Here is a 22,931-nt window from a genome sequence, read left to right on the forward strand (position 1 = left end):
AGAAAATATAGCTGTACATAGAAACCAGCAATGAAAACTTGGGAGTTGTTAGGCTTTTTATTTCTCTCAGAAACCTTTTTCTCGAACAAGAGATGTTCTTAATTTGGAAACACTCAAAGTAAAAATCATGCTCCTGACTAAAAATTTCTTGTATGTTCTTTTAGCCCTGTTTTTCAGACAAAAACCAACCAAAAAGTGATTGGGAAACAATGAAAACACCACTACAATATATGTTTCTGAAATATAAGTATGCATTTTAATTTAAGAATATATTTTAAAATCAGTACATGTATAGCATGACTAACAGACCAAATCCACACCTGTAAGCTTCCAAGAACCATTTACCGTGCTGACAGTAGTAGGGGTGCAGGCAGAGGGAGAATAAATAATAGTGCTTCGAGGAGCACAGTAGTGATCAATAGGGTAGGTAAAGAAGGAGCCTCATCGTGGATGCTACGGCAGGAACAACTCCCCAGTACTGACATGTGCAAAGTTCCAGGTCTCCACGACAGGAACAGGAACAGCCCAACTCACCAAACAGCCTCCCTACTTGGCTACCAAGTGCAGAGGGTGGAGGGACTCGGGCACAGGGGCGCAGGGATGGGGGAACTGGACCCAGAGAGTAGAGTTCAGACAAGCATGTGTTCATATACCCCACCCCACCCCCCACCCCCAGCACACAGCATTGCCCCACATGACAAAACTGTATACAGTTGAACAAAGGCGCTCCCGGCCTCCCTGTCACCTCTTTGGCAGTGAGTCAGGCCATCCCAACTTCTGACACACAGACATCTTCATCAGGAGGAAGGCTGTCCTGTGTGGTGGGGACAGGCCTTTAGGTGAGAGCAAAGCTACTGAAGCTGTAGCATTAATTGAACATCCCTAAACAAAAAAGATGTTAATTGCTAACTATAAGTGTACAGACAAAAAACTGCTTTACCCCAAGGATGGACACAGTCATTTTGCTACACAAAGGTGAAATATAACAAGCCCTTGATCATGCTTCAGCAAGTACAGTTATGGGGCAGGAAAAGAAATTAAGTTCCATATGCTAAAATTTACACTTACTGCTATGAACTAAGTTTTAATGTATTTCTTGAGTCAAAATAAAACCAAATGTCTGAGGACACACTAAGCTTATGATAGACTTTCATCTGTAACTCATTCACTTCTCTAAGTTAGACTCATGGTAATGGAATGTGTCCAGGCTTTCAAACATCTAAACTGAAGAAACATTAAAGCCACCCTGTATAATTAGGCACAGAAAACTTCAGAGGGGTGACTGATCAGGGCTTCTCAGGACTGGATGTTGGTTGAATTGAGGATTCGGGAAGCAGCGTCAGATTTGGAAGCCTTTGAAAGTTCGCGCTGTTGAAAAATAAATAACATCAATGGCAGTACTGCCCCCTTTCATGCATGCCCTGCCCTGGTAAGTAAGCACACGGCCCTCTGGGGGCGTTTCTCTAAGACAGTGGGCCCTAGCCCAGCACAGGCTGTGTTAGGAATCCAAGGGGAGGGAATGCTTAGTCACAGATTAAGCAGGTGTGTATATGCCCCTTGGTCGCTTTCCTCAGCCAGTCCATTCTGTTAAAACCTCATAGAAGAGAAATCCCTTAGACTTCACCAAGTACTCTGAGTTGTCAAGCTAGATAGGCAACAAGCTTTGGTCTTTTGAGCCCTTTATGAAACAACGGGCCAGAGTGTATATCTACCAATCCCTGGGGCTGAGGGCCTGTTAACCTGCTGGTGATTTCGTCTCATGCTGGAGCACATGGTATTGAAGCAGAAGACAAAGCATGAATGACCAGTGAGAAAGGACAGGTGTTAGTAGAGGTTAGTCTACTGGCTTCAGTGCTGCCTGGTAGAGCCTACAGCCACAACAGCCCAAACCAGAAGAGCCTGCCTGACCGAGCCAAAGACAGATGTGTGTAAGCACCAAGTGGATGAAGCGGGGCTGGCTGAGCAAACAGCAAAGAGAAAGCTGGACTTTGTGGCCCGCAGTCAGCTAGCCACAGTGACAAGTACCCACTTCTGTGGGTAGAACCACAACAGTCAAGTACTTGATAGGGACTTCCCTGGTAGATCAGTGGTTAAGACTGAGCTTGAGGTTCAATCCCTCGTTGGGGAACTAAGATCCTCCATACCACACAGCACAGCCAAAAAAAATAATAATAAAACAACTCTTAAAAAAAAGTAATGACATAAGTAAAAGAATATAAAGCGAGCTTCAGAGCTCAAAATGAGCTGTAGCCTTAGGCAGCTGCCACATTCTCCATTACTGCAGCAAGACAGTTGATGCCCTAAGCTTTCACTCAATATCCCCAAGGGTGAAGGACGGCCTCGCCTCTCAATAGTTAGTTACTCAGGGAAGAGAGAACACATCACTAAGGAGAGGGCACTGCAGTTAAGTGTTGGTAAATGTGAAGCAGGTTACTAGGAGCTGAAGAGCATTGTGGGAAAAAAACAACTTTCTTCCAGTGCCTCCTAGGTGCTTTAGCAGCTCAGTGTGGTAGAAATAGGCAAAGGCAAAGAAATGAGCATGGGCTAGCCCAGAGCAGACAGAAAGTTGGCAGTGCAGCTCTGAGGGGTTAGTAAGACATATACTCCAGGAAATAAACAGCACACAGGCCAAGAACCTTATAGGCAGCACACAGTTGGGGCTCCTCTCCCCACGTGATGGGGCCTCTCTTCTCTCTAGCACACTGGAGGCCCTAATGTCACAACTGGGGAGGGTGGAAATTCTCTGTTGTGAAATAACAGGATAAAAAAACTGCCTAACTTTAGATGGGGCTGAGAATCCAAGTCTGAACAAGTTAATTGGCAGGTTGGTCTGTTTAGTCAGTCTGTTGGGAACTTAAGCCAGATATTTACTATTTTTGAAATCTGTATTAGGGATTCCTGCTTCCTTTGTTAAAAAAAAAAGTCTTACGATAGTACAGCTGAGATTATTGGTTAGTGCAGCCCTGTGCCCACATGGGAATGAAGCCAGCAGATGACAGATCAGCTTGGAAAAGGGACATGGGACATGCAGGGGTTGCCATACAGACCTGAAGCCCAACAGTGGAGCTGTCAGAGAGGGACGGATCCTTCTAAGAACAAAGAATTAAGACAATTACCAAGACTCCACCAAGAGAGCACCAGGGCAGTGATTAGAAAGGTCACCTCCTGCAGCCAGGGAATGGTATTTCTTAAGCAGAAGGATCCAGGTTAAATGTCTGGTTGCTGCTGCCATCTTTCTTCCTGTATACCACCCTTAAACCACCCCCACCTCATGCCATGGTCATGTCAGGAAAGGGATTCTCAGCCTCCAAAGATCCGTCCGAACTAACAGCCTGGGTGCCCCTGGGGAGATACCCCCTCTGCCCCAACTGTGTGCTCCCCAGGGACTGGTAGATATTAGAAAAGGTGAATTACCGCAAACTCAGAATAGGTGCTGGCAACAGAATTAATGCTGAAGTTGCGCCGTGGGGGGGCCGAGTCAGGGTACCCACCGCTGAGGATGCTGCCATTGAGCTCCATGTTCTCCTTGTTGGCTCCATGCTTGACGGCACGGGGTGTTTTCTTCCCCGAACAGGTGGAAGTGATGACTGGCTGTAGAGAAAAGAAAGACCCTTCAATGTGTCACCGTTATAATGACCACACATAAATTATCAAAGGCTGACACTGTCTTTATTCATGTGTCTGTAATCCTATACTTCTGGTTTAACAAATATAAATTCTTAATGATTTGCAGAACCCTTATCTTGAGCATAGTCTGTAGAATACTTCAAAGACTGAACACATTTTAGCACACACTCCTCACCCCTGTCCTGGGGTGAGAGTTCTGTCTGCACCTAGTCGTCCAGTGTCACTGGGCTGGAACCCACATGCAGGGACCTCACACAGGAGCAACTGAAGACCAGGCTTTCAACTGAGCCTATGGAGACTCCAGTTTCCCAGCCACCCCAGTGCTTCCCACAACACTAGTCAGGGCTCAGGATGACCATTCTCTTCTTTCATTTAGTCTTTGAGAGACTAGTTAAATTCCATCTGTTAACTCTCAGCATCTCAACGATCATCAGATGCAAGGATCTTAGAAACTGGAAGTAGTAGGGGCCTTGTGTGGCTGAACCACACTGACTTCCTTTTTGTCAACTCCACCTTAGGCCTGCAGTCCCACCCTCTCCCGCTCCTGCATGACTGACCTTCAATCTACGCACAAGGAATGTGCCAAAGCCAGACAAAGTCCCTATCAAGTCTGACCCTTGCCTTCACCTGATATGAAAACTGGAAGAATGCCTTTTGCTGAGGCAGGTGATTGGTGGTCTCGAGACCCTGGGAGAAGTGCCTATCAGTACAGACGCGCTACTCCTAGATGTGTCCTACAGATGTGTCTACATTTTTAGCTTTGGCCCCTTTAAGTCCCTCTGTACCCCTTTTGGTGCTTGAGTGCAGATGCAGATGCCTCTGGGTCACTGTCTGCCCGATCCTGCCTGTATGTAAATTACCCACAGTAAACTTCATAATTGGAGAAGGCAATGGCACCCCATTCCAGTACTCTTGCCTGGAAAATCCCATGGACGGAGGAGGCTGGTAGGCTGCAATCCATGGGGTCGCTAAGAGTTGGACACGACTGAGCGACTTCACTTTCACTTTTCACTTTCATGCATTGGAGAAGGAAATGGCAACCCACTTCAATGTTCTTGCCTGGAGAATCCCAGGGACGGAGGAGCCTGGTGGGCTGCCGTCTGTGGGGTCGCACAGAGTTGGACATGACTGAAGCGACTTAGCAGCAGTAGCAGCAAACTTCATAATTGCACTTTATGAAGCTACCTGCTTTGTTTTTTGGTCTCAAAGCTCCTCAGTCCAGAGGGTAGTATTCAGTATCGCTGCCTCCCAACAGACTCTGGAGTGCATAGGCTGGGCCAGTGTTGCAGATGTGCTTGTACACAGAGCATACTGACCTTGCTGCCAGAAGGTGGAAGTCGAGACACAGGGGAGCGGTACACTGTCCCCGAAAAGACAGGCCGAATGCTGCTGTTGGCCGTAGCATTGGACATGGTGGTAGTGTTCAGCTAGGACAAGAAACAAGATTACTGATGTGAGACAATGTGCTGAGTAACCCATCCCTACACTACAGAGGAGTGAGGACAGGAAGCAGTCTAGAAAAGTGTTCAGTGTTCCATCCAGCAGGTGGAATTGTAAAATGGGACAACCATTTTGTTTCGAAAAGTTAAACAGGCAACTATCCTAAGACCTAGCCATGTCACTCTTGGGTATTTACCCAAGAGAAATGAAAGCATATATCCATACAAAGACTTACACATAAATATTTACAGCAGCTTTATGTGTAGTAGCCAGAAAACTAGAAATAAGCTAAATATCCATCAACACAGGCAACTAGATAAGCAAATCGTGGTATACACATCCAGTGGAATACTGTTCAACAGTAAAAAGAGTAACCTACTGACATAACACAGATGAAAAAAGCCAGACACAGAAGTATACACACTGTATGATTCTATTTCTATAAAATGTTAGAAAATGCAAACTAATCAATAGTAATAGAGCAAACAAAGCTGTAGTTGCCAGGAGTTGGGGGAGGGGGTGGGTAAGGGAAGCAAAGAGAATATAAAAAGGCAAAAGGAAACTTTGGGTGTGATGAGTAAAAATTTATAACATGTTTTAAAAATTTCATCACATTATTTTCCTAATAAAAAGTTAAGTACCTAATATCAAACAATAGGGAACGAGTTTAATAAATGACAGAATGTAAAAAAAATAGAATATACTAGCTAATAATGAGCATATTTAAAGAAAGTTTAATACTCTGAAAAAGCAGAAATCAAAATTATATATGTGATCTCTATTTTATGAAAATACACTATTTTAAAAAGCTTTTTATAAAAGCAGGAAAAACACCAAATATTCTCATTGGTGCTCCTGGAGTTATATATTATAGGTGATTTTTTAAAAACATTTTATGTTATAAAGTATGAGCTGAGGAGCGAAGAGGAAAATAGCACTCCATTTATCAAAGAAAAGGTTTAAAAAAAAAAAAGAAGGATGGAAGGAAGGAAAGGACAGACTCCCTGATTTCCTGCTCTAGAGATTAAGGAGTATTAGCTATTCTGTTTGCCAAGCATGAAAGTCTTCTTTCACACAGTGCCATGGTCACTTGCTGGAATTACAGAATGAACCTCTGAAGGTTTTCATCATTACAGAATGTTGGCAGCTGCCCCGAGTTTAATCTGGGACTCAACAGCTGACACACATCAAAGCCCAGCGGTTCAGGCAGCTTTGAGTTACCTTGCGCACTTTGCCCGGAGTGCTGGGCGTCAGTCCTCGCCGCTTGTTGGGTGTTCGCGGAGTACTGCCATAGAGCATCTCTGTCTCTGTCTGCTTCTTGTTCTTTAGTTGCTATGTGAAAGTCAGGGGCAAGAGTGATAAATGCCAGCTCTGGGATGGGGGCAGAGGAAGGGCCAGAAATACAATGCAAGTGTCTACACCCAGAGCTAAAAAGAGCTGCCATGAGCTTCGACTTCTTTAGCCAACATAGAGCCCTGAAGACTCTGGGCTGCTCCCTCATTGCTCTTCCCCGCTTCCCAACTTGGGTTCACTTACTCGTTCCTGCTTGGCTCTCTCTTTCTCCAGTCGGTGCATCTCCCACTGTTCTGTTACGTATTCCATGAATTTCTGCCCATTCACCACAAATGCCTTTGAATGCTCCTGTTCCCACATTTCAATCCTTGCTTTCAACTCCTCTTCCAACTGAGACCAGAAACAAGGACATGTTAATTACATCAAATCTTTGGTGTGAAACCTAAAACAAATGATTTTCCCAAAGAATGCCTCTCCCCGTCTCAGAGTATCATTAGCCTGACTTCAGGTAGCTGGACCCATATGGGAACAGGCTGGAGTGGCCAGAAATCAGTCTGGGCATGGTTCATTCATAATACACTTGAAGGTGGGAAACGGTGAGAACCCAGAGCCTGACCACTAAAGTTCTGGTGCTGGAAGCTGGAGGCAGCACTGGGGGAACCTGCAACATGAAGCAGGCAGGGTTCATGGAGCAGCACTAGCTGGGCTCCAGCCTGGGATCCACCCCTCATGGGCTCTGAAGAGGTGGGCAAGGTACTTGACTGCTTAGTCCCTCAGTTTGCTCATCTGTAAAAATGGAAATAATAATACCAACCTCTCAAAGATGTTGTAACGATTAAGTGAATTAATAAATGGAAAGCACTCTAAAACAGTATATGCACTTAATACAATAAATATTAACTATTATTATTATTAAAATAGAGAATAGTAATGAAGTCCAAAGCACTTTCTCAAAAGGTCACCTTGTGTTATGGGCTCAATTATGCCCCCTACCAAATTCATATGCTGATGTCCTAATCCCCAGTACCTCAGAATGTGACTTTATTTGAACACAGAGGTAATTAAGTTAAAATGAGGTCATAAGGGTGAGTCCTAATCCAACATGACTGTAGCTTTGTAAGAAAATTTAAACACATACACATACAGTAGGAGGACTGTGTGGAGATACAGGGAGAAGATAACTATGTGGAGGCAGGAAAGAAGCCTCAGAAGAAACCAGCCCTGCTGACACGCCTTGATCTCAGACTTCTAGCCTCCAGGACTGAGAAAATGAATTTCTGTTATTTAAGCCTCAGTTTTCATTCCATTCCCAAAGAAAGGCAATGCCAAAGAATGCTCAAATGACTACACAATTGCACTCATCTCACATGCTAATAAAGTAATGATCAAAATTCTCTAAGCTAGGCTGCAGCAATACGTGAACTGTGAACTTCCAGATGTTCAAGCTGGTTTTAGAAAAGGCAGAGGAACCAGAGATCAAATTGCCAACATCCACTGGATCATCGAAAAAGCAAGAGAGTTCCAAAAAAACATCTATTTCTGCTTTATTGACTATGCCAAAGCCTTTGACTGTGTGGATCACAATAAACTGTGGAAAATTCTGAAAGAGATGGGCATACCAGACCACCTGACCTGCCTCTTGAGAAACCTGTATGCAGGTCAGGAAGCAACAGTTAGAACTGGACATGGAACAACAGACTGGTTCCAAATAGGGAAAGGAGTATGTCAAGACTGTATATTGTCACCCTGCTTATTTAACTTATATGCAAAGTACATCATGAGAAACGCTGGGCTGGAGGAAGCACAAGCTGGAATCAAGATTGCCAGGAGAAATATCAATAACCTCAGATATGCAGATGACACCACACTTATGGCAGAAAGTGAAGAAGAACTATAAGAGCCTCTTGATGAAAGTGAAAGAGGAGAGTGAAAGAGTTGGCTTAAAGCTCAACATTCAGAAAACTAAAATCATGGCATTCAGTCCCATCACTTCAAGGCAAATAGACGGGGAAACAGTGACAGATTTTATTTTTCTGGGCTCCAAAATCACTGCAGATGGTGACTGCAGCCATGAAATTAGAAGACACTTACTCCTTGGATGGAAAGTTATGACCAACCTAGACAACATATTAAAAAGCAGAGACATTACTTCGCCAACAAATGTCTGTCTAGTCAAGGCTATGGTTTTTCCAGTGGTCATGTATGGATGTGAGAGTTGGACTATAAAGAAAGCTGAGCGCTGAAGAATTGATGCTTTTGAACTGTGGTGTTGGAGAAGACTCTTGAGAGTCCCTTGGACTGCAAGTAGATCCAACCAGTCCATCCTAAAGGAGAGCAGCCCTGGGTGTTCATTGGAAGGACTCATGTTGAAGCTGAAACTCCAATACTTTGGCCACCTGGTGCGAAGAGCTGACTCATTTGAAAAGACCCTAAAGCTGGGAAAGATTGAGGGCAGGAGGAGAAGGGGACGACAGAGGATGAGATGGTTGGATGGCATCACCGACTCAATAGACATGGGTTTGGGTAGACTCCGAGAGTTGGTGATGGACAGGGAGGCCTGGCGTGCTGCGGTTCATGGGGTCGCAAAGAGTCGGACACGACTGAGCGACTGAACTGAACTCAAGCCACCCCATCTCTAGTACTCTATTGTGGCAGTCCTAAAAACGTAATAAAACTTGATATTCAGTTATCAAGGAATACTTGATACTAGGAAGACCCAGCATGTACTTACTATCCTTGCCTAACCTTTGGAAGAGAATACAGTTTAGGGGCAAAATGATTCAAAGCAAGGGAAATACAAAAAGTGAGATATTTTGTAGCCATGTACCAAACACTCTCAGCAACAATATTACCTTAGGGAGTGTTTTTTGGAGCTTGGCTCGCTGCTTTTCCTCTTTTAGAAGATTTCCTCCACGATTTGTAAATCGACTTGGATCTGAGGCTTTTCTCTGTGAAAAACACATTTTAATTAGAGTAAATGCCTGACAGTCAGTCACTTCTGCTAGAATCCATGCTCTCATAAATGGATGCATATTTGTAGGGAGACTTCAGAGTTTTCATCCCCATCCACTCTGCGCAGTGAGACATGGTGGCTTTCTAAGGCCACCCGGGAATGGGGTGTGAATACTCCTAGGGAGATGCAAGGTCATACACTGGGGTGCAGGAAAACTACTATTTCCTTTTCCATCTAAAAAGTAAGACAGGCTTTAATATTTACTGCACAATGTCACTGGCTCCTTTCCTTGGTTCAGATGTCACCAAAGGGAAATGGGGGGTGTGGGGGGACAAGCAGGAGGTCTACACTCAGAAGGCTTGCTGGTGGCTCCCCTACTTGCCCACTCCCACTGTATTAAGACAACACAGCCTAAATGTGCGCAATGAAAGGGTTTACAGATCATGTGATTTTTATTAAATTAACCCTCACAAAATGGACAAAAAATATAAAATGTTAGGCTTCTTATTCTTTTTAACTCTTCTGTTTTTAGTTACATTCTACAATATATCAGAACAGTAATGCAAGTGTATAATTTATAAAAACAAATTAGGTGAATACACTAAAAAATGGGGCAGACAATCAAAAAAGTTTAGAAACAGTCTCAACAATTTGGGGGCCAAACTGATAAACTGTTTCCTTTCCAGGCTGTTTGATTAGTAACTTTCTATAAACATATCTAAAAGGAATGGTAATTAGTTTCTTATTTTTCCTTAAACATTGGCATGTAAATAAGGGTTACATATTTGGTTCTTTATTAGCTTTATATATATATTTTAAAATTATAGTTGATTTACAACATTATATAAGTTTCAGGTGTACAACACAGTACCTCACAATTTTTAACGGTCATACTCCATTTATAGTTATTATAAAATATTGGCTATGCTATACAGTGTTCCATGCTGTACAATGTACCCAGTGGCTTAGTTATTTTATACATAGTAGCTGTACTTCTTAAACCACTACCCCTGTATAGTCCCAGTTTCTCCCTCCCCACTGGTAACCATTAGTTTGTTTCTATGTCTGTGAGTGTTTTTTTGTTATATGCATTAGTTTATTTTCTAGATTCCACATATGAGTGGTGTCTTATATTATTTGTCTTTTTCTCTGAGTTATCTCACTAAGCATAATACCCTATAGGTCCATCCAAGTTGTTGCCAATGGCAAAATATCTTTCTTTTTTATGGTTGAGCTCTTTACTGACTTTCACTCTTCCCCCTGCTCGCTTTTTACCAGAAGTAAGGAGGAATGGAGGCCTAGAACACCTGCTCTTAAACAGCTGTGAGATCTCATGCAGTTTTCTCTACTTCTGAGTCCTAGTTTCTTACCTATAAACTTGGAGTTAAACTCTGGATTTGCTAAAGGGCTGTTCCAGCTCTAACAGGACTGGTATGGACCTGAGAATAAATCTCATGAATTTCATGCCCGAGGTGCCTCACTTGCCTCAACCTGGTCCCAGCTCTGAACTCTAAAATGCTCTAAGGGAACCTGTTTGTGCTAAGTCTATCAGAACAAAAGGAACTCAGAGTACACAAATGTGCCCCAATAACCAGGCAATTTTCTAAGATAATAGCAAAAGTTTGAACAGTACAGAATGTTAGTTGCCTGCCCCTATATCCACTCTTCTCTCCTTCCTTAGAAACAGACCCTGGATTTATCTACGGTAGCAGTTCTTCCAGCCTCACCAGTAGTTGGTGTGGCTTTTAAGTGGAGGTGCTATGAAGAGCACCTGGGAAAAGCTCTTAGAGGGATGGAGGGGCAATGCCTTTTGTACTCCTTCCTTCACATGCTGTGTGAAACGCTATGGTGGGAGCTCCAGAACCACCATGGACCTGAGCTTAACTCACCCCTTAGTGGTGGAGGAGCTATGAACTGGAGAAGCCTGGGACCTCACTGACTATGGAACAGCGATACCTGCCTTGCACTGCCTACCTCTAGATTTCCTTTATGCAAGAAACTTCAGCCTTATTGAAGGCATTAATCTGGGGTTTTTCTCTTACATGTTTCTAAGCTTGACAAATACAGATGGGTTAGCAGTAATTTACAGGTGTAATGATAAAACTGGTAAAGAGCAAAAGAAACAGGCTCTGACTCCACACAGAGGATGCTTTCTTAACACCACACTGTACTCTAAGGAAAACAGAAAAAAACTAGGGCAGTACCTCAAACTCTAAGAAAAGCCTCCAGTTTTCTTCCCACTTCTGGACACCTTCAAAGAGTTCTTTATGAACCTCATAGTAGTTTCTTAACCGCACAATCTCAGCATCATGGAGCTGGAGCAGATTTTCTGTGTAGTCCTCTGCAAGATATAGGCCCAGTAGTTATAAGAAATCCCTCCAGTGTTTAGTATCCCAATTTACTAATCCCTCATCCCCCTAGAATGGAGACAGATTTTTCTCCCTTACAGTAAAAGTGATACACGAGTAATTGTATGCTGTAGATAATAAAAGCCAGGTTTGTCACCATCAGCCTGGTAGGACAACACTGACTAAGGTGTAGAATAATAAGACTAAGATTCTCAAAACTTGTGTCATCTTTTGCCTTGTCTTAGCTTTCTTTCATATTCTTTCTTTTCACGCTGCCCAATAGAGGGCTGAGTCACAGAAAATGTCCAGAAATGTGGAATTCAGTAAAGACAGCAGCATCTTTATATTCAGTTCAGACCAGAATTCCATTGGGCCCTTGGGGGCATACTCCTGCGCTCAAAAGTGGGCTCTGCCATTTACCTGCTGTGTGTCTCTGGGTTAAGTTGTGCAACATTTATGTGCCTCAGTGTCCTTCCTCATCCCTTAACATGAGTATTAAGTGAGATAATCCTGTTAAGAGTCTGACATTGCACCTGGCAGCACAGAGTAAGCACCTGATAAACCTGAGCTTCACACCTACAGGCCACAGAGTTACACCGCTTCAGAAACCAAGAGATCCCTCATTTCCCAATAGCATTTGCAAATGCTTATTTGAAGAGGAATGGCAATTTATGCTGAATGGCTTGGAAATTTATGCCTCTGTTCCAGAGGAAATACTTCCCAGTGAATGTCTGCACTTATAAAACACAAGTGAGCAGCCACATGGAGAGTGACACTTCTGTACGAACCAGAGTAGTAAGCAGCGAAAGCCTGTCTCTGCTCCTGGCTGTAAAAACACTTGTCCCAGTACTGAGCCACCTCCACTCGGATTGCCTCAATCACTTTCTTCATGTTTTGCATTTTCAGTTCTTCCAACCGATCCACTTCTAATTGCAGCTAAAACAAAAAGACCTGTTAAAAGTGCTTGTCATACTTGTATGTTTATGTAAATTTGCAAAATATTTCCTCCCTTTTTAATAAAGTGAAGTGAAAGTTGCTCAGTTGTGTCCAACTCTTTGCGACCCCATGGACTGTACAGTCCATGGAATTCTCCAGGCCAGAATACTAGAGTAGATAGCCTTTCCCTTTTCCAGGGTATCTTCCCAACCCAGGGATCGAACTCAGGTCTCCCGCATTGCAGGCAGATTCTCTACCAGCTGAGCCACAAGGGAAGCCCTTTTTAATAAAATTACAACACAAAACCACAGTGGCAAGTCAACACTCTATAACAATAATATCCTAGGAGCCAGAAATCTAAGAAACATACACAAAAAATAAAAGATGAGCAGGCTACTGCCACCCTTTTCTGATGCTTGTCTTAAAAACAGGCTCACTCAGGACTTCCTTGGTGGTCTAGTGGCTAAGACTCTGTGATCCCAATGCAGGGGGCCCAGGTTCAATCCCTGGTCAGGGAACTAGATCCCGCAGGCAACTAAGACCTGATGCAGCCAAATAAATAAATATTAAAAAAAAAAAAAAAAAAGAAAAAAACAGGTTCACTCAAGGCTGCTGCTGCTGCTGCTAAGTCGCTTCAGTCGTGTCCGACTCTGTGCAACCCCATAGACAGCAGCCCACCAGGTTCCGCTGTTCCTGGGATTCTCCAGGCAAGAACACTGGAGTGGGTTGCCATTTCCTTCTCCAATGCATGAGAATGAAAAGTGAAAGTGAAGTCGCTCAGTTGTGTCTGACTCAGTGACCCCATGGACTGCAGCCCCCCAGGCTCCTCTGTCCAGAGGATTTTCCAGGCAGGAGGACTGGAGTGGGGCGCCATTGCCTTCACTCAAGGCAGAAGCTGGTAAAGACATCAGCATGTGCGCATGCTCAGTCGCTCAGGTGTCTCTACCTCTTTGTGACCCCATGGACTATGTAGCCCGCCAGGGTCCTCTGTCCATGGGATTTCCCAGGCAAGAATACCAGACTGGGTTGCCATTTCCTATTCCAGGAGATCTTCCCGACCCAGGGATTGAACCCACATCTCCTGCATTGGCAGGTGGATTCTTTACCACTGAGCCACTAGGGAAGCCCCAGAGACATCACACTTGAACACCAAAAAGCTGACCCAGTGCCCTTAGGGTTCCTTACCGCTTTCCGGACCTTGGCCTTCGACCCAGTCATAACCATGGCCACAGCTTCTCTTTCTTCTGCAGGTATTTGCAACCTATCCCAGAGCTCCCGTATCTGAGCACGCAGCCCCTCACACACTGCTTCATTTTGTGATTTTCTCATTTCCAGCTGTAGCAAGGAAAGCCAGTGGTTACAGCAATGACAGCAGCAGAGAGAAAGCTGGCCCTCTGTCTTCCCACAAAGACACATCTCTGCCCCCATGGAGAAGAAGCACTTTCACAAGACTGAAGAGCTGTGTTTTCATGACTTCTGAAAACAAACTATAAGGCTGTCATTATGGTAGTAGGGTCTCAGATCTCCAAAATTAGGATTTAAATTTTAACTAAAAAAGAAAGATTTTTTTTCAGTTAAACACTAAACTAATTCAAATAACATTTTTTCACCCAAATCCTGAATTTCATATTCTTAGAACCACATATAAATTAAGGTTTTTGTTTAAAAAAAAAAAAAATTCAAGGTTGTATTTCATACAGTACTCTCTTTATCTTAAAGGAAAAAACTGAGTTTTTTTCCCCAAATTGCTGGATACTGTGGAGATCCCAGGCCATAATCTGAATGACATTACCTGCCGGAGCAACTTCTGTAGTGTTGTGATATTTTCCAGAGATAAACAGAAGGCTTCTTCATCTTCACACACCACGTCTCTTTCAAAGCTTGTGTCTGGCGTGTGCTCTAATTCCTCCATACACAGTATGATCTGTCTCTTTATGTTAACAAACTCCTCACGCCTAGATGCCTATGAAAGAAGATGATTACAAGATAACCTGGAGGAAAGTCAAATGACTTTTAGGACGTATGAATGTTGACATAAAGCTATGACAAACCTAGACAGAATATTAAAAAGCAAAGACATCACTTTGTTGACAAAGGTCCATATAGTCAAAGCTATAGTCTTTCCAGTAGTCATGTATGGGTATGAGAGTTGGACTATAAAGAAGGATGAGCACCGAAGAATCGATGCTTTTACACTGTGGTGCTGGAGAAGACACTTGGGACTGCAAGGAGATCAAACTAGTCAATCCTAAAGGAAATCAGTCCTGAATATTCTTTGGAAGGACTGATGCTGAAACTGAAGCTCCAATATTTTGGCCACTTGATGCAAAGAGCTGATTCATTGGAAAAGACCCTGATGCTGGGAAAAATCGAAGGCAGGAGGAGAAGGGGGTGACAGAGGATGAGATGGTTAGACAGCATCACTGACTCAATGAACATGAATTTGAGCAAACTCCAGGAGATACTGAAGGACAGGAAAGCCTGGCGTGCTGCCGTCCATGGGGTCACACAGAGTTACACGCTATTTAGCAACTGAACAGAAACACCAATGTTAGCATACCTTTGTTTCCCTCAAAGTTGCCACGTGTTGTCTAAACTGGTTCAGCTCTTCTAAGCTGGGGACTGAAGTGCTGTCAATTTCATAATGGGGCATGCAAAGAATTTCACACAGTTCTTGATCTTGTTCTTGAAGAATTTTCAGTTCTTGTTTTCTCTCCTTTTTCTGTTTTCTCCTCAGTTCTACCTGAGTGCGCAAATCCTTTTCTAGTTGTAAGATGGTTGTCTCTCCTTCTTCCTGTAGGAGACAATGTACCACTGTTAAGGTGCCAAGTGGATTTCTTCAAAGGAGGAGAACGACAATGGAAAAAAAAAGACTAGGATGACAGACTTTTAGTTAAACTTACAAATAAGTTAACTTATTTGTTAACCTAACAGAATATAACCTAACCTAACAGAATATGGCACAGAGAGGGCCCCCTAACAAAGTTCCCCTATAAGGAAAGGTACCAGAGCAATTTTACCAGAGGTAAAAATGGTTGAAAAACTTGCTTTGAGTTAGCTATAGTTATTTAGCTCCTAACTAAATGTTTATCCCAATAATCCTAAGAACATCACTTAACCGTCCCAATAATCGAAGGTCATCACTTAACCAATAAAATTCCATTTTGTACTCCCTGCTCTACTCCTAGCTGATAAGCAGGAGGAGAAAAAAGTGGCAGTTATATGTCCTATAAATTTTATTCAACATTGAACTAGGAACTGTCATATAATTTAAGGGAGATGTACTACTGAATACCTAATTTCTCATCCAATTTCATATCAAAAGTTTAAAAAAAATTGATAGGAATAGGAAATTTGTTTTTGATTAAAACATGGCAACACTTAGGTGTTTCACCTCTCAACAGGGCAACTTATTTATATAAGTGAAAAAACGGCTTTGCTGGAACCAACTAACTAGGCAACATGTTCCACCCATTTCTCACGTCCAGTATCAGCCCTAAAAGGAAACTTTCCACCTGGAGCTCCAAATCAAAGTTCTTCCCTAAATCTCAGACCCAAACAGGATCCCCTGACACCCTGCCACATACATGAAAAGGCTCGACATTTAACTCGCTGCACAGAGTGTTCAGCTCTTTTTGACAGACGGCTATGCTTTTGATAAGCCTTTCCTTCAGGCTTTCCTCTTCAGCAATCATCATATCCAGGAGGTCCTATGAGAGAGAAAACAGTCCTATAAAAGTTTTGGGTTTTCCCCCATTGATGTCAAACAACAAATAACACCAAAAACCTCACGGTTTCAAATTTTTAAGAAAGGACTTAAAAAAAACAGGACTTCCCTGGTGGTCCAGTGGTTAAGACTCCACACTACCAATGCAGGGGTCCTGGGTTCAATCCTTGGTCTGGGAACTAGGATCCCCATGGCTTGGCCAAAACAAACATTCAAATAAAACCGGGAGGAGCCTGTGACATCCTAGTGTCACTTCTATATGCTATTTTAGATGAGACACCAACATCCTTACCCCTGTCCCACTGCAAAGAGGCCAGTGCTACTAAACTCACCTTGATGTGCTTCTTTACAACCTCAGTTCTTTGTAACCGCTGGTCCTCTGGAATGCCAATCAATTCCCATATTTCCCGAAGGTGATTCAGGGCTTTCTGGAGACATACTATGGATTCCTCTGCCAGCACTTCACTAAAAAGCAAAAGAGAAGCCAGCTACATGAGCCACTGCCTCCAGTCTAAAAACTGTATTTACAGAAACTAAAACTAGTTTCTCAGTGGGCTCAAGGCTACAAAAATTGGAAACAAGCATTCAACTTAACTCATCTTTAACTACTCCCTATCCTCCCCCCACAACCACCACAACCCTGGCAAAGCAAAATCCAGTATCATGTTACACTGTTGAAATTCAGTCTTACATTGTATAAATTCAGTCATTTGAATAATATTCAGAATCTGGACTTCAATCAATGATTCTACCTATGGCAGTATAATACGGAAAAACAGACAAAAATGTCAGCTCCTATAAAACAGCTGGAAGTTTATTGCGAATTTGTTATTCATCTTTTTCCCTTCCAGTTTTATTAAGCTATAATTAATACACAGCACTGTGTAAGTTTAAGGTATACAGCACAATGATTTGATTTACATACATCATGAAGTATTATCACAATAAGTTTAGTAAACATCTATCATCTCATATAGGTAAAATATTAAATTTAAAAATTATTTTTCTTATGACGAGAACTCAGTATTACTCTTCAACAACTTTCATAAATAACATACAGTGGTGCCAATTATATTTATCATGTTGTACATTACATCCCTATTACTTATTTATCTTAAAACTGATTTATCTGGATTTCTGTGGTGGTCCACTGGTTAAAAATCTGACTGCCAATACAGGGGACATGGGTTTGGTCCCTGCTCTGGAAGGATCCCACATGCCACGGGGCAACTAAGTCTGTGCACCACAACTGCTGGGCCCACACACCCCAGAGCCCACACTTCGCAACAAGAGAAGCCACTGCAATGAGAAGTCTGTGCACTGCAACTAGAGAAAGCCCAAGGAGCAAGACCCAACATAGCCAAAAATACATTAATTAAATAGAAATTTTTTAAAAACCTCACTTATCTTATAAGCTTTTGACTGCCCTCATCCAATTCTCCCTTCCCCTCACCCCCAGACTCTGGTAAGCTAAAACTAATCTCTTTTTCTCTGAATTTGCTTGTTTCTGAAATATAATTGACCTATAACACTATGTTAATTCCTTCTAGAGAATACAGTGAATATTAGTGAACATATTTCTACACATTTCAAACTGATCACCAGAATAAGTCTAGCTACAATAGGTCACCATACAAGATATTACCTAGTTATTGACTACATTCTGCACACTGTCCATTTCATACCTGTAACTCATTTATTTTGGGACTGGAAGTTTGTATTTTTCTTTTTTTTAATTTGGCTGCCCTGGGTCTTTGTTGCTGTGGGATCTTCATTGCAGCCTTCAGGATCTTTTTGTTGTGGCATATGGGATCTCAGTTCCCTGACCAGGAATCAAACCCACAGCCCCTGAATTGCAAGGCAGACTCTTAACCACTGGATGGCCAGGGAAGTCCCTAATAGTTCTATATTTAATTCTTTGAGGGATCACCAACTGTTTTCCATAGTGGCTACTCCAATTTACATCCCCACCAACAGTGCACAAGGGTTCCCTTTTCCCAGTATCCTCACCAATTCATGTTATCAGTTATCTTTGATAAAAGCCATTCTGACAGTTGTGAGGTGATTATCTCATTGTGGTTCTGATCTGCATTTCCCTTTTGATTAGTGATGTTAAGCATCTTTTCATGTGCCCGTTGACCATCTGTATGTCTTCCTTGGAAAAATGTCTATTCAGATCCTCACCCATTTTTAGTAAGGGTATTTGTTTTCTTAATGTTGAGTTGTGTACATTCTTTGTATATTTTGGATATTAACCCCTGATCAGTGTTGATGAGTACATAGAAAAGCGAGAACTTTCACACACTACTGGTTGGAGTGAATTAATACACCACCTTGAGACTGTTGGCAGTATCTGCTAAAGTTAAACTCTGGAAGTGCTTTGCTACCAGTCAGTCAGGAGGCCTGGAACAAGTCACTGAAGCTCTTCTGTGCAAGAGATGAAGCTAGAGGCTCTCACTGGCCCCCTCTGTTACAGCATATTCAGGGGTTCTGAATCATCAGCCTAGATCTCCAGGAACATCAGTTTCTCCATAGTTTTAATATACTCATTTCCAAGACATTTTTCTAGCCAAAGTTTCCTGTCCTAGTTGCAGAAAAGCTTTTGCACAAATATTAGTTGCCTATGCTGCTGCTGCTGCTAAGTCGCTTCAGTCGTGCCCGACTCTGTGTGACCCCATAGACGGCAGCCCACCAGGCTCCGCCGTCCCTGGGATTCTCCAGGCAAAAACACTGGAGTGGACTGCCATTTCCTTCTCCAATGCGTGAAAGTGAAGTCGCTCAGTTGTGTCCGACTCGTAGCGACCCCATGGACTGCAGCCTACCAGGCTCCTCCGTCCACGGGATTTTCCAGGCAAGAGTACTGGAGTGGGGTGCCATTGCCTTCTCCAACTAGTTGCCTATATCAGATGGCAATATCAATACATACATAATGAAGAGTGTTTAAAAGAATTTACTGGGACTTCCTTGGTGGTCCAGTGGTTAAGAATCTGCCTGCCAATGAAGGGGACATGGGTTCGATTCCTGCTCTGGGAAGATTCCACATGCCATGGGGTAACTAAGCCCATGCACCACCACCACTGAGCCCATGCTCTAGAGCCTGTGCTCTGCAACAAGAGAAGACACTGCAATGAGAAGTCCAGGCACCGAGTATACCGCAACTAGAGAAACAGCCACAAAGACCCAGCACAGCCAAAAATTATTTAATTAAAAAAATGAAAAGAAAACCTATAGAATGGGAGAAAATATTTGCAAATGATGTGACAGCTGCTGCTGCTGCTAAATCACTTGTCGTGTCCGACTCTGTGCGACCCCATAGATGGCAGCCCACCAGGCTCCCCTGTCCCTGGGATTCTCCAGGCAAGAACACTGGAGTGGGTTGCCATTTCCTTCTCCAATGCGTGAAAGTGAAAAGTGAAAGTGAAGTCGCTCAGTCGTGTCCGACTCTTAGAGACCCCAGACAAGGGCTTAATCTCCAAAATATACAAACAGCTCATACAACAATAAAAAAACAGAAACAACCCAATCAAAAAATGCACAGAAGACCGTAACAGACATTTACACAAAGAAGACATACAGATGGCCAGTAGGCACATGAAAAGATTATCAGCATCACTAATTAGTAGAGAAATGCAAGTCAAAACTATAATGAGGTACCACCTCATAACTGGTCAGAACAGCCATCATTAAAAGTCTACAAATAACAAATGCTGGAGAAGGTGTGAAGAGAACCCTCCTTCACTACTGGAGGGAATGTAAGTTGGTGCTGCCTCTATGGAAAACAGTTTGGAGGTTCCTCAAAAAAAAAAAAAAAAAAGAAAAACAGAGTTTCCACATGATCCAGCAATTCTACTCCTGGGCACATACCCAGACTAAACTATAATTTGAAGATACACGCACCCCTGTGAATATACATTCACAGTACTACTATTTACAATAGCAAGAAACAACCTAAATGTACATCAACAGATGAATGGATAAAGAAGATGTGTGTATATATCTCTATATATATATATATCTATATATATATATATATACACACACACACACACACACACACATACACACATACATACACACAATGGAATATTGCTGCTGCTGCTGCTGCTAAGTCGCTTCAGTCGTGTCCGACTCTGTGCGACCCCATAGACGGCAGCCCAACAGGCTCCACCATCCCTGGGATTCTCCAGGCAAGAACACTGGAGTGGGTTGCCATTTCCTTCTCCAATGCATGAAAGTGAAAAGTGAAAGTGAAGTTGCTCAGTCGTCTCCGACTCCTAGCGACCCCATGGACTGCAGCCTACCAGGCTCCTCCATCCATGGGATTTTCCAGGCAAGAGTACTACTCAGCCATAAAAAAGAAAATAATACCATTTGCAGCAACACAAATGGACCTAGAGATTATCATAAGTGAATTAAATCAGAAAGATAGACAAATACCTCATGCTATCATGAATCTAAAATACGACACACGACAGACTCACAGATATTAGAGAACGTATTTGTGGTTGCCGAGGGGGAAGGAAGGATTGGGAGTTTGGGATTAGCAGATTCAAACTGTTTAGCAAACAGAACTATATTAAATACCCTAGGAATAAACCATAATGGAAAAGAATATATGTATAACTGAATCACTTTGCTATATAGCAGAAATTAACACAACATTGTAAATCAGTTGTATTTCAGTAAAACTTTAAAAGTAAACTAAAAGCATAAAAAATGTAAAAAAAAATTATCATGGTACAATTATGTACTGCCTTGCTAATTGGTTTCAGGTAATTCCTGAAAAGGTGCAAATTTGAGATTTTTTTCTTATACTACATCACTTGAAAAACTGAGGGTGCTTACAAGAATACTATTCAAGAATACAGCGGTTGAAAGGGGCCATTTTTCCAGTTTTGAGACTCTTAAGTCATTAGCCCAGAAGATATCCTAAATGGCCCTTTAAATGATTTCCTACCTTCTGACAGCATTCCACTGATCTACTATTTTTTTTCTAAATAGCCCTCCAGAAAAGCTTGTTAAGCTCCTCTGTACAACCCGCTTCAGAAATCAAGCCAATAGTTAATTCAGTGACCATTCTGATAACCATATTTTTCAGGCATATTTTTCATAGTCTTCTCTAAATATGAATACTTGAAACCAGATTACCTGAAAGTCTGGTTTTGTTAGCATAGTAATTCCAGTTGTTCTTTTAAAGCCTAGTTAGATCTGTCAGGCTGGAACCAAAGTTAATTGATAACTTTTCCTTCCCCATCATTCTCTTTCTTGAAAGCAGTAGATGGCTGAACAATCCAAAAACTGCTAATGGACTTGGGAGTAACACTCTTCTGTAAAATGTTATTTAAAATTTTACCAGTCTTCATAATGTGTCATTAGCTGAAACACATAGCAGCTTAACTGTGCTCTCTTTTAAATAATAAGGTTATTTATCATCCACAACCCGACACCAGACATCGGTTTTCCAGTGGTACCAGTGATTTGTACTCCATTCCCATTCTCCCAAGGACAAGCATTTGAAAAAGAACCGTCAGAATCAGTAACCATGGAAGGAAGAACCTTACAAAGCCATACATTAAACCAGTTTGACCAATAACTACAAATTATTTAATGATGAATTATCACAATGCTTCACTCACTACTTTTAGAAAATAAGGTTAACATCTGTATCACTTTTAACACAAAAATCCTAGCACTGGCATTGTTTTCGTTTTAGAGACGAGCAAACTGACATTCAACATCATTGCCCAAAGTTACAAGGCCGGTAAGAGGCGGAGTGATGAGTCTGGTCGCAATTTCAAATCGGACATTCCTTCCTCCCCACCCCTCCTTCTCCCGCAATGCCTGAAAAGTTGCTAAAACGACCGGACAAGTATTCCTTAATTGGGAGCTTCTGAACTTGCAAGAAAACCAAGCTATGTTTCCAATTCGAGTAAAGTATTAACACTGCAACCCAGAGACACTGAAATGCAACGCTAAATTAAAAACTTGACGGCTTTATTGAAACCCTGACCACAAAAAACTCAGGACATACATAAAACAAGCCGTCGGTGCCAAGAAGCAGCACCTGAGCCGCTAGGCGGGCGGAGAGGGTGGGGCTCCCGGACTCCAGCTCCGACCGCCCCGCACCCGCGGCCTCGCGGGCCCGACCGACCTCCCCACTCCGCCGCTGATCCCGGGCACCTGCGCTCGGCCCGCTCGGGGCGGCTGGACCTGCGGGGGCCCGAGGCCGCCGGGGAAAGGGCGCGTCAGGTTTGGCCTCCCTGCCGCCAGCGGCCCGCGGCCCTCGCGCCGGCTCACAGCTTCCCAGCGGAGCCCGGCCGCTCCCGACCTCACTCGGGCGCACCTGACAGGACGCCCCGACCCCGGGTGGAGGGCGGCTCCTCGGACCCCGCACCGCCCCGCACCCAGAAGAGGAGTCGCTCCCTCCGGCGTCCCCTCGACGCCCCCCATAATCAAGCACCTTCTCCTCATGACGGACGCTCTAAGCGGGCGGGCGTCGAGGCCCCCGACCTTCTCCACGCGGGCGGATGGCAGCAACCCCCGACAAGCACCAGCTGCGTCCCACCCGGTCGCAGCTGCGCGAGCCGTTAGGCCTCCGCAGAATTTC

The 22,931-nt window shown here is 43.2% G+C and overlaps 1 protein-coding gene across 10 annotated transcripts; it reads right to left on the bottom strand.

Moving 5' to 3' along the window:
• Nucleotides 1-233: 233 nt before the first annotated feature.
• Nucleotides 234-22,903, bottom strand: PRC1 (protein regulator of cytokinesis 1). Of its 10 annotated transcripts, XM_081547035.1 has the most exons (15): nucleotides 22,785-22,903; nucleotides 16,657-16,789; nucleotides 16,185-16,307; nucleotides 15,158-15,391; nucleotides 14,390-14,560; nucleotides 13,783-13,932; nucleotides 12,450-12,597; nucleotides 11,518-11,654; nucleotides 9,213-9,308; nucleotides 6,604-6,750; nucleotides 6,289-6,399; nucleotides 4,944-5,054; nucleotides 3,415-3,591; nucleotides 3,048-3,089; nucleotides 234-1,368 (listed from the first exon to the last, which is right to left on the bottom strand). In XM_081547035.1, exons 1-15 carry the CDS (start codon nucleotides 22,793-22,795, stop codon nucleotides 1,297-1,299), a joined length of 1,863 nt encoding a protein of 620 aa, XP_081403161.1. In that variant the 5' UTR covers nucleotides 22,796-22,903; the 3' UTR covers nucleotides 234-1,296. The 10 variants fall into 10 exon arrangements, with proteins under 10 accessions (XP_081403161.1, XP_081403167.1, XP_081403168.1 ...); XM_081547041.1 differs by lacking the exon at nucleotides 3,048-3,089 and having other exon boundaries at nucleotides 234-814; nucleotides 3,492-3,591; XM_081547042.1 differs by lacking the exon at nucleotides 3,048-3,089 and having other exon boundaries at nucleotides 234-882; nucleotides 3,492-3,591.
• Nucleotides 22,904-22,931: the final 28 nt, after the last annotated feature.

This window comes from Giraffa tippelskirchi, chromosome 12 (assembly GCF_054371585.1).
Source record: "Giraffa tippelskirchi isolate mGirTip1 chromosome 12, T2T-mGirTip1v1.2.pri, whole genome shotgun sequence".
NCBI classification, from domain to species: domain Eukaryota; kingdom Metazoa; phylum Chordata; class Mammalia; order Artiodactyla; family Giraffidae; genus Giraffa; species Giraffa tippelskirchi.